The 13,024-nt window shown below is 42.9% G+C and overlaps 1 protein-coding gene across 5 annotated transcripts; it reads right to left on the bottom strand.

Moving 5' to 3' along the window:
• Positions 1-425: 425 nt before the first annotated feature.
• Positions 426-11,551, bottom strand: BLOC1S2 (biogenesis of lysosomal organelles complex 1 subunit 2). 5 transcript variants are annotated; one of them, XM_081548511.1, is made up of 5 exons: positions 10,647-11,551; positions 10,156-10,272; positions 3,414-3,533; positions 2,508-2,612; positions 426-906 (listed from the first exon to the last, which is right to left on the bottom strand). In XM_081548511.1, exons 1-5 carry the CDS (start codon positions 10,750-10,752, stop codon positions 875-877), a joined length of 480 nt encoding a protein of 159 aa, XP_081404637.1. In that variant the 5' UTR covers positions 10,753-11,551; the 3' UTR covers positions 426-874. The 5 variants fall into 5 exon arrangements, with proteins under 5 accessions (XP_081404637.1, XP_081404640.1, XP_081404623.1 ...); XM_081548514.1 differs by having other exon boundaries at positions 426-903; positions 10,647-10,759; XM_081548497.1 differs by having other exon boundaries at positions 10,428-10,726.
• Between the last annotated feature and the right edge of the window lie 1,473 nt (positions 11,552-13,024).

The following is a 13,024-nucleotide window of genomic DNA, read 5'->3' as shown; positions in this document are numbered from 1 at the left end:
TAGACTGGTTAGTATCCTCTGATGTGTTTAGTCTAAAAGGAATACAGTCAAGTTCCCGGAAGCTCCCCTGACCCTGCAGACACAAGTAGGAAGATATTTTATAAAATGCATTACTTATTGAGTAGCAGCCTGGGTGGCAGCCCCACCTCCCCACCTAATATACACACACATACATTTCCTGTTATATTTCCAAAAGAGAGCACACATGCCAAGATGTCATCCATCTCTAGCCATCTGACTCATAAAGAGGAGACGGGAGGGGCCCATCACGTACACCAAGCTATCGCAATGACACTCCTTTCACTGTTTCTGTTCAGTCTAGGAGACTTGGCCTGAAACGGTTTTAAGATTTTCTGTTATTTGCAATGTATGGAAAAGTAAATTACTGACATTCACAAGGTAACAAACTGACAAGAACAAGACTGTTTTGTTTTCCTTTTTTAATTTAGAATCTTGTTAGCAATACATTACATCCTTGATAGAAAAAAAACCTTTTACACAGTAACTCAAAAACCAACCATTTAAGAAAATAATGTAGTAATCAACTGCTACCAGGGAAAAGAGGTCCTCTCATTTGATTCTACTGGCAGGCCCAAGTTTATCTGAACTTTGAGAAACTCTGTCCTGAATGGATGATGAAGCATTCAAGTAAAAGGTAAGGAGTTGTAAGTGTTGAGTTTCTGAGGATTCTGCCTCAAAAGAAGTTCCTCCTGGGATAGCCACAGTTCTCCAGTTTACTCCAATGTTGCGATGTTTCTGGGATGACCAGCATAGTTGCCTTTTGAGGAGTTTTGACAATTCATCAACCTCAAGATTCAGGTCTTAAAAAACATTCTTCCCACATTAAAAAAGACTTTGTCCCCACAGTAGTTTTTCATCGCTTCTCCAGCTTCTTGTACTTGGCTTCTGGAGTGGGGAGAGGGAGAGGAAGAGTTATATCTGTTAAAATTGGCTCTTACAAAAAAAAGAGAGAGGGAGAAAGAAAGAAAAAAATTAAAAAGACTTCCCCCGTGGTCCAGTGATTAAGATTTCACCTCTCAATGCAGAGGGCGCAGGTTTGATCCCTGGTCAGGGAACTAAGATCCCACATGCCCGTGCAATGTGGCCAAAAATTAAAACATAAAAAAAACAAAATCGGCTCTTACAAAGATACTCTTTAGTTAGCATTTGCAGGCAAATTAAAAAATGTCTATTACATTAAAAAAAATCTATTAACTTCAGTCCTTGTAGCTGTCCAAATTGTATCCAAATTACAAGTACACCATAAATGCTAACTATCATATTAGCTACGGACAGATATTTGGACATCTGTCCAAATATAATCAGTGTGCACAACTTAAGATAAGGAGTCAAATATCCACACACATAACCAAGAATCTAACATGAGTTCCCTACATTCTAACCCTGTCAACAGCACCTGCTCAGACACTCTACCAAGGTTAAGCAAACCTATTAGCACTTGAGCCACCAGAAGCCTTAGAAAAGCATAGGAAGCACTTGCCCCTCCAGGCTCTGTCCCAGGCACCCTCTGAGAGCCAGACTGAAATCTCAAGTATGTTTCTCCTTTTATTTTCTTATCCCTGTCCCTCATACACACTAGGAAAACAATTATGAAAGATACAGGAATTTAAAAGACCATCAAGTAAACCCCTTAATGTTATAGATTCCCTCTTTAAAACCCTGAAAGCATCTGGCACAATACTTTCTAAAGTTCACAGTCACCATTTAGTAAATTTAATTGGGACAACGTTAACTACCACCCATGTCAAATCTCAGTCTGCTACAAACCAATCACTTGAAGTAGTCAACAACTGTCAATGATTAAAAAATAACGTGTAAATTATATCTAGGGTAAAAACAACTGTTTTTTTTTTTTTTACAACTGTGTTACTTGTTAATCATGGATATAAGAGCCAGAGTCAGGTAGTGAGGCATCAACACTAGTACCAGTTTCTTCCTTAAAGGAAAAGTAACCCCTTAAGAAAGCCTTGATTGGACTGCCTACTTTCTTTCTGAGATGTGTATCTACATTATTAAAGATGCTTCAGCCTGCTGACCCACAGTTAAAAGCTTGAGCTTTGAAATCAATCAGACATAGTTTGCAATACAGCTCTTCTATATACTAACTTTGTGTCCTTAAGCACTTTCACTGTGCAACTCTGCTGCCCTTAAGCCAGTTATAACTCCTTCAACCACAGCTTCCTCTTCAATAGAGTGGGGCTAAAAATCATGTACTTACCTCAGAGATTAAAGGATAAAAAACATAATAGGCACAAAATATTAAGAACAGTGCCTGATATATTATTAAGCACTCAGGAAATGTTATTTTATTACTACTAGTCATAAAAAGTTACTTTCCAGAGGTTTTGTGAACATTAAAATAGATCACTGTAGGCATACCATAAATGTTAACTATCATATTATATATATATGATAATATTATATCCTATTATATCATACTGGCAGCAGGGTGCTCTTATCAAATCAAAACAAATAAATATGGTTACCCAGTTTTTTTGAATATGCATCCAACTTGTAGGCTGCCTGCTCGAGAGCTGCTACTTGCTCCTCAATTACATTGATCTGATCCAGATAAGGCTGCAGTCCAGCATCTTTAAAAACAAAGATAGACCACAGGTTTACACAGCATCAACAAGGAATGCAGAAAAAGATGGAAAGGAAGCATGCTAGTGTCTCTTCAGCTTTGCCTAAGACAGAGTAGGTAGAGTAACATGATGCTGATCACTGGCAGGGCACATGCCTTAGAAGACAGTAGCTAGCTGATCAGGCATGACTGGTGACCTAAACAAAGTTAAGTCTCTCTCATCTACTAGTTTTCCTCTCTTTTAAATTCCTTGCTCCTCAAGCAATCTTTCCATTACTGATTCAGTTTCTTGGGTACTCCCAGACCAAGAAGGAGGGTCCTATAGACAGGGAACACAAATATAAGTCAACAGGAAAATATATTCTACCAACTAAAGTAGCATTTCATGATTATATATGTTATGGTTTTCTGTTTATAAAGTAGTCCTTTATGGATTTCATTGTTAAGTTAATTCACTAGAATCTGGCCACTTTTCCTCTGCCCCATTTTTCTGGAAATAAATGGCTCAAGATTATAATAAATAAAACCATAATAAATAAATAAATAATACCATAAATAATAAATAAATAATACCAATAAATAAATAAATAATAAAATAAATAAATCAAGATTCAGAAGCAGAAATAACCATACCACCAAAGAACACTAATCCTTGGAGTGGAAAAAATTCACTTTAACTTTGTAATTCACTTTTAGAAAATGAGCTACCTTAGGACAGAGACCATGCTCCCTTCCCTTCTCCACTGCCCCAAGCACAAAAGAACATTAAATACAAACAAACATGTTTAATTGTAAAATTGTTACTTACACTTCTGGTTTAAGTCCTTTAAGTTTCTACTAATGTTTATAGCAATATCTTTCATTTCAAGATACTTCAGGCTGGTTAGTTTATTCATATTTTCCAGGAGCTTATAGTCTTCACTGGTGGCTTTAAAACAAACACAGAAGATGTGATACCTTTAAGATTTGTGTAGGTCACTAGAATGTGGAATTAACTACCAAATGGCAGTTCAAGGCAGGATCTAGGGAACGTCAAAGAAGCAGGCCACTTCTGATCTATGACATATATACTCAGCCTATGTACTCTAGAGCTTCCCTGGTGGCTCAGCAGTAAAGAATCTGCCTACAGTGCAGGAGCTGCAGGAGCCATGGGTTTGATCCCTGGGTTGGGAAGATGGCCTGAAGGAGGGCGTGGCAATTCACTCCAGTAATCTTGCCTAGAGAACCCCATGGACAGAGAAGCCTGGAGGGCTACAGTCCATAAGGTTGCAAAGAGTAGGATACGAGTGAAGCAACTTATGCACACACATATGTATTCTAAATGCCTAAGCAGGAATTCAGGCAACAATTGGCAAACTATTTAAACCAAATAAAATCCAGAAGCTTCAGGATCGTAGTTAGAAAGGGAAAAGATAAACTCATGTAACAGAAAAAGGGAAGTGAAGCAGTCTTGGTCTCCCTACAATATGACATCATGTAACTGGGCAGTTCAGTTCAGTTCAGTCGCTCAGTTGTGTCCGACTCTTTGCGACCCCATGAATCGCAGCACGCCAGGCCTCCCTGTCCATAACCAACTCCCAGAGTTTACCCAAACCCATGTCAATCGAGTCGGTGATGCCATCCAACCATCTCATCCTCTGTCATCCCCTTCTTCTCCTGCCCCCAATCCTTCCCAGCATTAGGGTCTTTTCCAATGAGTCAACTCTTTGCATGAGGTGGCCAAAGTATTGGAGTTTCAGCTTCAACATCAGTCCTTCCAATGAACATCCAGGACTGATCTCCTTTAGGATGGACTGGTTGGATATTCTTGCAGTCCAAGGGACTCTCAAGAGTCTTCTCCAACAACACAGTTCAAAAGCATCAATTCTGCGGTGCTCAGCTTTCTTCACAGTCCAACTCTCACATCCATACATGACCACTGGAAAAACCATAGCCTTGACTAGACGGACCTTTGTTGACAAAGTAATGTCTCTGCTTTTAAATATGCTATCTAGGTTGGTCATAACCTTCCTTCCAAGGAGTAAGCATCTTTTAATTTCATGGCTGCAATCACCATCAGCAGTGATTTTGGAGCCCAAAAAAATAAAGTCTGACCCTGTTTCCACAGTTTCCCCATCTACTTCCCACGAAGTGATGGGACCAGATGCTATGATCTTAGTTTTCTGAACGTTGAGCTTTAAGCCAACTTTTCACTCTCCTCTTTCACTTTCATCAAGAGGCTCTTTAGTTCTTCTTCATTTTTTGCTACAAGGGTGGTGTCATCTGCATATCTGAGGTTATTGATGTTTCTCCCAGCAATCTTGATTCCAGCTTGTGCTTCTTCCAGCCCAACGTTTCTCACGATGTACTCTGCATGTAAGTTAAATAAGCAGGGTGACAATATACAGCCTTGACGTACTCCTTTTCCTATTTGGAACCAGTCTGTTGTTCCATGTCCAGTTCTAACTGTTGCTTCCTGACCTGCATACAGGTTTCTCAAGAGACAGGTCAGATGGTCTGCTATTCCCATCTCTTTCAGAATTGTCCACAGTTTATTGTGATCCACACAGTCAAACGCTTTGGCATAGTCAATAAAGCAAAAATAGATGTTTTTCTGGAACTCTCTTGCTTTTTCGATGATCCAGCAGATATTGGCAATTTGATCTCTGGTTCCTCTGCCTTTTCTAAAACCAGCTTGAACATCTGGAAGTTCACGGTTCATGTATTGCTGAAGCCTGGCTTGGAGAATTTTGAGTATTACTTTACTAGCGTGTGAGATGAGTGCAATTGTGCGGTAGTTTGAGCATTCTTTGGCATTGCCTTTCTTTGGAATTGGAATGAAAACTGACCTTTTCCAGTCCTGTGGCCACTGTTGAGTTTTCCAGATTTGCTGGCATATTGAGTGCAGCACTTTAACAGCATCATCTTTCAGGAGTTGAAATAGTTCAACTGGAATTCCATCACCTCCACTAGCAGATTGCACCATAAATACAGATACATATAGATGGCTAATAAACATGTGAAAAAATGCTCAACATTGCTCATTATTAGAAAAATGCAAATCAAAACTACAACGAGGTTATCACCTCAACACTGGTCAAACTGGCCATCATCAAAAAAATCTACAAATGGGGCTCCCTTGGTGGCTCAGTGGTCAAGAATCCATCTGCCAATGCAAGAGATAGGGGTTCAACTCCTGATCCAGGAAGATCCTACATGCTGCAGAGCAACTAAGCCCGTGAGCCCCAACTCTGAGCCTATATGCTGCAACTACTAAAGCCTGAGTGCCCTAGAGCCCATGCTCCACAACAAAGAGAAGCCACTACAATGAGAAGCCTGTGCACTGCAACAAGAGAGTAGCACCCACTCGCCACAACTAGGGAAAAGCCCATGCAGCAATGAAGACTCAGCACAGCCAAAGCTAAATAAATAAATATTTTTTTAAAAACTCTACAAACAATAAATGCTGCAGAGGGTGTGGAGAAAAGGGAACCCTCTTGCACTGTTGGTGGGAATGTAACTTGATATTGCCACTATGGAGAACAGTATTGACATTCCTTAAAAAACAAAGAATAAAACTACCATATGACCCAGCAATCCCACTACTGGGCATATACCCTGGGAAAACCATAATTCAAAAAGACACATGTACCCTAATGTACATTACAACACTATTTACAGTAGTGAAGAAATAGAAGCAACTTAGATGTCCATCGACAGATGAAGGGATAAAGAAATTGTGGTACATATATGTGATGGAATATTACTCAGCCATAAAACGGGACGAACTTGAGTCAGTTCTATTGAGACAGATGAACCTATAGCCTGTTATATAGAGTGAAGTTAAGTCAAAAAAAACAAATATTGTTTATTAACACATACATATGGAATCTAGAAAAATCGTACTGATGAACCTATTTGTAGGCCAGGAATAGAGACATAGAGAACAGACTTATGGACACATGGGGGGAGGAGAGGGTGGGACAAATTGAGAGAGTAGCATTGAAACATATACACTACCATATGTAAAACAGATAGCTAGTGGAAAGTTCGGAGAAGGCAATGGCACCCCACTCCAGTACTCTTGCCTGGAAAATCCCATGGACGGAGGAGCCTGGTAGGCTGCAGTCCATGGGGTCGCTAAGAGTCGGATGAGCAACTTCACTTTTACTTTTCCCTTTCATGCACTGGAGAAGGAAATGGCAACCCACTCCAATATTCTTGCCTGGAGAATCCCAGGGACGGCGGAGCCTGGTGGGCTGCCGTCTATGGGGTCGCACAGAGTCAGACACGACTGAAGCAACTTAGCAGCAGCAGTGCAGTGGAAAGTTGCTGTAACACAGGGAACTTAACCCAGTGCTGTGTGACAACCTGGGGATGAAGGGAGAGGGGAAGGTTCAAGAGGGAGGGAATATATGTATACTTAAAGCTGATTCACACTGTTGTATGGCAGAAGCTAACACAACATAGTAAAGCAATTACTGTCAATTGAAAATAAAATAAGGGGAAAAAACAGCTTTGCAAATAAATGTAGATGAGATGGGGAAAAGATACACACATACACACATATATATATGTATCAAAATATATATAAAGTCAACTAGGACCTCAACGCTTCTTAGTAACTCATTTATTACTTGTGATTCTGTATTTCATTTTATGCACTGACTTTTCCAAACTATTTGCCTGCTTCTCACATCCTTGGTTCCCTTCCCCATCCCTACTCAAAGCAAATGGCCTTTACTCCAACTTTCCCAAAAGTCAAGCCCACTTACATAAACTGCCTCAATCTTTCTGCCTCACTTCTAAACTTCTCTGTACCTTAATATATTCTCAAGAGGCAGAAGTGTTCCTATTCTTGCCAAGACAGCTCCTTCTCCTCCTGTGTGCCTGATCCCAATTGTTCTACCTCTTCAGAGCCTCTCTTCAACCATCTCCTTTCCCTTGTCTTTCCAAATTCTCTCTCCATCCTGGCACCTTCCTCTCTATCTATATTCCAGTTTCCTCCAGCCCAAAAGCACTCCCTCTATTCTACACCTACATCGTTCTCTCAGTAAAGCAAAGGAGCCTCACTGTTAACGCTTTTGAAAGAGTAACTTTTACATTCACTGCTTCCTCCTCCTCACCACTCTCTGGTGTAAACCGTTCCTGTCTGGTCTCTGTCCCCAACACCCAGAGAAATCACATGCTCCAAGGTTGTCAGTGCTCTCCTAATTACCAAATCCTTGGCCTTTTCTCAGTTATTATCCTCCTGGGCCTCTCCATAGTATCTGACATTACTGATCTCCCTCTCTCCATGAACTGCTCCTTTCCTTGGCTGCTATAGCATTTTCTAATCTAACTGCTCTTTTTGAGTGTCTATGCCAGATCTCTTCTCATCCAACCCCCTTAGCTATCAGGTCTCAGCTCTTCCTCAGCTGTGACTCATGGCTGATGTTTACATAGGTGGCACATTCCTATGGCACTCCCAGAGTTTTTGAGTTTCAAACTCAAAAAAGTATCTCTATAGATAAGAATGACAATCATAGGGAAATTACAATCCACTTTAAATTAATTTTATAATAAATCATTTGTAAATCTAGGTACTTTAAGTACTGTTAATAAAAACTAATTGCCCAATACAGGCATTCCCTGAGATTTTAGTCCAGGTCTTCTTATCTACCTCTAAGGTCTTCCTTGGCAATCTCTTCTTACACATCCTAAACTCACACTACTAGGCAGGTGACTCCCAAATCTGTTTCTCCTGCTCTGATCACTCTCTGAGCTCTGGACTCACATATTCAAGTCACTTGAATGTCACCCGAGTATCCCAGTAATACCTAAAATCAGCAAAGCCCAAGCTGAAAATATTATTTTCACACTAAACATGGTTCCTCTTTTCAACTTGCCTATTTTGGCTGATGGCTCCACTGGCTTAAAACCTCAGACATGTCTTTAGCTGCTCCCATCCCTCAATATCCAATTCAACAAGTCTTATAAATTCCACTTCCGTAATGATCTTGGGTCCATGCTCCTCTCTCCACTCCTTTTACCATCACTCTGTCACAGACCATATCTTTCATCTGAAATATTGTTATTCCATCTCTCCTCCATATCCACACTCTCACTGCTATAGAATTTGTCTCTTTCAAATGATGGTGACACACTCAAATACCCAGGAGCCAGCAATATTATGTAAATGCGTGAAGCAAGCCAGGCGTTTGCATATTAAACACAAGATTATTCACTTCTACAAAGAAATACACTCTCATTTCTTGGAACAGTATGATCTTCTTAGTCTTAGTCTATCATTTACTTAACCAATTTTGATAGACATTGGTACAGAAAACCCTTTCTGTACCACTACTAAAAAAACAACAACATAAGAAAAGTAATAAATGGCAACAGACACCAGGTCTCAGTAAAAAGGAGAAAACAGGGAGTAGTGGGGACAAACTGCACCATGCTGGTCCATTTAAAGGAGACGATGCCCAACTCTAGTCAATTAGAGCTTTGCAAGAATGGGAGCACTGCAAGTCTTTGGAATTTTTAAAGAAAAGCCAAAAAAAAAAAATCTAGATTTTGTTGCTTGGTTTCTCTTGCTCAGAAATAAACAAACAAATAAATAGGCTGTTGGAGACTCACAACCCCTCCTATTCTACATCAAGCATTTTCTCATAGATTCTGGTTCACAAATTTAGCTCACAGCAACTTCCTGGGGAAGTGAAACAATATAACAGAGCCTTATGAAAAGCTACACTTGACCCAGACTTCATTTTTTGGACCTTCCTCCACACATGGGACATGTGTTCACTTGGAAATACACACCGGACCAAAAAATTAATCATGTCTCAAAGAGTGGGTCCTCAAATCCTCAGACCAACCTAATAGAGCCCAAATTTTGCTGGTCACTCCCCACTTCCCTTTAACCTAGTAAGTACATCTCTTCAGCCAAACAAACAGCTTGCTTATACCACCTCACTAGTCATTTACCATTTTTCAGCCGATCAATTCTTACATTCTTTACAACCCCTTTCAAAATACACTTCCCCCAAGGAAGCACTTCTTGATGAATTCTTTTTCGTTTTCTCAGGCTCAGTCTACACTATGGAGACCTGCAGGGTTGTATTAAGTATTCTTACGTGTTTCTGCCCCGAATTTTTTTTTTGAAGTACAGTTGATTTACAATGCTGTGTTAATTACTGCTGTACAGTAAAGTGACTCAGCCATATATATATATATACATATACATACATACACACACATATTCTTTTTTCCTTACATTCTTTTCCATTATGGTTTATCATAGGATATTAAATATAGTTCTCTCTGCTACATAGTAGGACCTTGCTGTTTATCCTGTGTTTCTGAAAGTAGTTCCTGAATTTCTCCAGGGAAGGGAGAGACTTCTTTCCTACACTTTCTTGACCTCCTCAAACTTCCAACAGGCATGTTTTGACGTTTATCGGGTTAGGGAGGGAGCCGCAGACTGACACTGCTAAAGCACCTCACCGGTTTGCCGGTGCCAAACGCCAAACCACTCCAGCGGGTGGTGCCCGGCACTACCCGCATCCATCCGGACCGCGCCTCACCCGTCAGTTCCCCAGTCAGGTAAGTTGCCATTTTGGAGAACATGTCCCGGCAGAGCTCATTTATGTCAGCCTCAGCAGGCTCCTTTGCTTCCTCAGCAGTCTCCACGGCGACATCATCTGAATCAAAGGAGAAGGAGTAAGTGCCCCGCCCTGCCCCGGTCCTAATCCAGACACAGCGGCTTCTTCCCACACTCCACCTGACCTCATTCCGTCAAATCGGCTCCATTCTCATGTGCCACAATTCCGAGTCCCTCACTTCGTTCCTGCCTCACCTGCCTCTGCCTCATGCCTCTGCTCCCTTGCACCGGCCTCAGCCCACACTTGACCTCGCGGCCACTCATTCTCAGTTGCCCTGACAGGACAAACACGGGCACACGCTGGCGCGCCCCTCCGATCTGCCCCCTCCTGCCAGGTGAGCCCCGGCATCTCGGGCCCGTACCCGGAGACTGAGGCCTCCCACCGGACACTTCATCCCCGTCCACTCCGCATACCTCGAACTGGCTCCTCGCGGTGGGTCGCGGGGACACCCTCGGCCGCCGCTGCCGCCGCCGCCATGCCCGGCCCCCGCACTGCTTCCGGTTGTGAGGTGCTGCGCATGCGCACTGGGCGTGCCCCGCCCTCCCCGCTCTGGGTTCAATCCCCCATGATTCCGGGCCTGTGGGCTAAATTATGTCTCAAGTAATGAATAATAACCAAGCGTAAGCACTAAGGCAAATTAAAAGCTAAAATAGTCTTCGTGAGTCAATGCGCTGCCAAGAGTCCGACATCTGGAACCAAGGATGTACTCAATGCTACGGCCACTCCCTGGAACTATCGCTAGCCTAGTAAGACCCACGACCTCTGGGATGGGTCGAGCCCAGTGTAGCCTGCTGACCATAAAGTGGTAAAGAGACAAGCTAGCCCCTCCCCAGAGAATCCTCACTCTGGCCGGTATTAGTCGCTGAAAGACTGCTCAGGAAATCCATGCTTTTGAAGATAGTCTCATCCAGGCTCTGGGAAACCTTCAGGCCGTTATGCTGCTTCTGCTGCTGCTGCTAAATCGCTTTAGTCGTGTCCGACTCTGTGCGACCCCATAGACGGCAGCCCACCAGGCTCCCCCGTCCCTGGGATTCTCCAGGCAAGAACACTGGAGTGGGTTGCCATTGCCTTCTCCAACGCATAAAAATGAAAAGTGAAAGTGAAGTCGCTCAGTCGTGTCCGACTCTTCGCAACCCCATGGACTGCAGCCTACCAGGCTCCTCCGTCCATGGGATTTTCCAGGCAAGAGTACTGGAGTGGGGTGCCATTACCTTCTCCTCAGGCCATTATACCCGAGCCAAAATACTCTCTCTTCTGCTTCCCTGATGGCTCAGTTGGTAAAGAATCCACCTGCAATGCTGAGACCCCGGTTCGATTCCTGGATCAGGAAGTTCCACTGGAGAAGGGATAAGCTACCCACTCCAGTATTCTTGGACTTCCCTTGTGGCTCAGCTGGTTAAGAATCCACCCGCAATGCGGGAGACCTGATTTTGATCCCTGGGTTGGGAAGATCCCCTGGAGAAGAGAAAGGCTAACCACTCCAGTGTTCAGGCCTGGAGAATTCCATGGACTGTATAGTCCATGGGGTCGCAGAGAGTCGGACAGGACTGAGCAACTTTCACTTCACTTCACTTCCGATGTCCTAGATTAAGGTAAACTCATTGGGCCTTTTTTTTCAAACTGCAGACTGGCACCTGTTTCTCTTCCGTTGCTATAACCTTTCTTGAAGAAAGCTTAGATCATAATTTTTTTTTTCTAGTCACACCACCTGGCATGTGGGATCTTGGTTTCCCCAACCCTGTAGGGGATGGAACCCATGTGTCCACATTGGGAGTACAGAGTCTTAACTGCTAGACCACCTGGGAAGTCCAGTTATAATTTTTTAGAACTGAGGATACAGTCTGGTGTTCTTAATTGCATTCAGCTGTTTCAAATACAAATAGAATGTATTTGATAGGGTGGAAGAACAGGGATGGGTAAAGGGAATGGATGAAACAAGAAACTGGGGAGCAATGGAATGTGCAAAATGAGGGAGGAATAAAGATCACAAGGGAAGAGAGAGGGGATATATAGCAGGTGTCAAGATGCAGGCTTGTACACCCGAAATCTTGGTGTAGGAGCTTTTTTGTCTTACCTCTGGTTATTCTCCATCTACACTCTCACTGCCCACACCCAACAGTGCGGGTGCGCGCGCGCACACACACACACACAAACACACACACACCCCTTACTCTCTTAACTCTTAAGGACCAGAACACCTTAGATTACCACCTCCACTTCCTCCAGTAGGACAATCATAGTGTCCATCATTTCAAACCATTCCTATGAGTCAGCAGTTTTTCCTTCAGGACTCCTGGGGCAGCCCAGCTTCTTCACACTGTCACTGCCCCAGCTCTACACTTCCCAGGAGGGATGAGCTTTCTCCAGCCCTAGTATTAATACAAGGATGGGTCACAGTTCCAGCCCCTCTTCTTTCTCCTGCAATCCCCAAAGCAAGTGCAAAGTCCTGATTTTCCTAAGGATTTTTTTTTATTGATAATCACCAGGCAAACCCACAATGTCCTGTGGAAGGAGAGAATCAGAGTCCCCCACATTTTATCCAAAGATCCTGGAATCCTGAGGTGGTTTCTTGGCCAGCTTCTCCTCAGGCTTCATCTCTCTTCTGGTTTACACTCCCCTCCCTGTTCAGTGGCACATCTGGAGGCAGGCTTTCCACTGAGCCTTCCTGGACTTTGCTGGGGAAGGTTGAGGGAGGTCACCAATCCAACTCCTCTACAACACTGTACTCTCCCCACCCGAGAAAGTGTCCCTTCCTCTCTGGCTTCCCCTTCTCTTTCACAGGGAAACCCAA

The sequence above is a fragment of the Giraffa tippelskirchi genome, chromosome 2 (genome assembly GCF_054371585.1).
Source record: "Giraffa tippelskirchi isolate mGirTip1 chromosome 2, T2T-mGirTip1v1.2.pri, whole genome shotgun sequence".
NCBI classification, from domain to species: domain Eukaryota; kingdom Metazoa; phylum Chordata; class Mammalia; order Artiodactyla; family Giraffidae; genus Giraffa; species Giraffa tippelskirchi.
This window is presented reverse-complemented; position numbering and strand designations above follow the sequence as displayed.

Excerpts from the sequence above, each read along its gene's own strand:
- BLOC1S2 (XM_081548497.1), bottom strand. The coding sequence starts at position 10,581 with ATGCCGGGGCTCACCTGGCAGGAGGGGGCAGATCGGAGGGGCGCGCCA. Across the intron at positions 10,273-10,427 it reads GAGGCATGAGGCAGAGGCAG|ATGATGTCGCCGTGGAGACT; the intron begins GTGAGGCAGGAA and ends CCTTTGATTCAG. Across the intron at positions 2,613-3,413 it reads AAAGGACTTAAACCAGAAGT|ATGCTGGACTGCAGCCTTAT; the intron begins GTAAGTAACAAT and ends TTGTTTTTAAAG.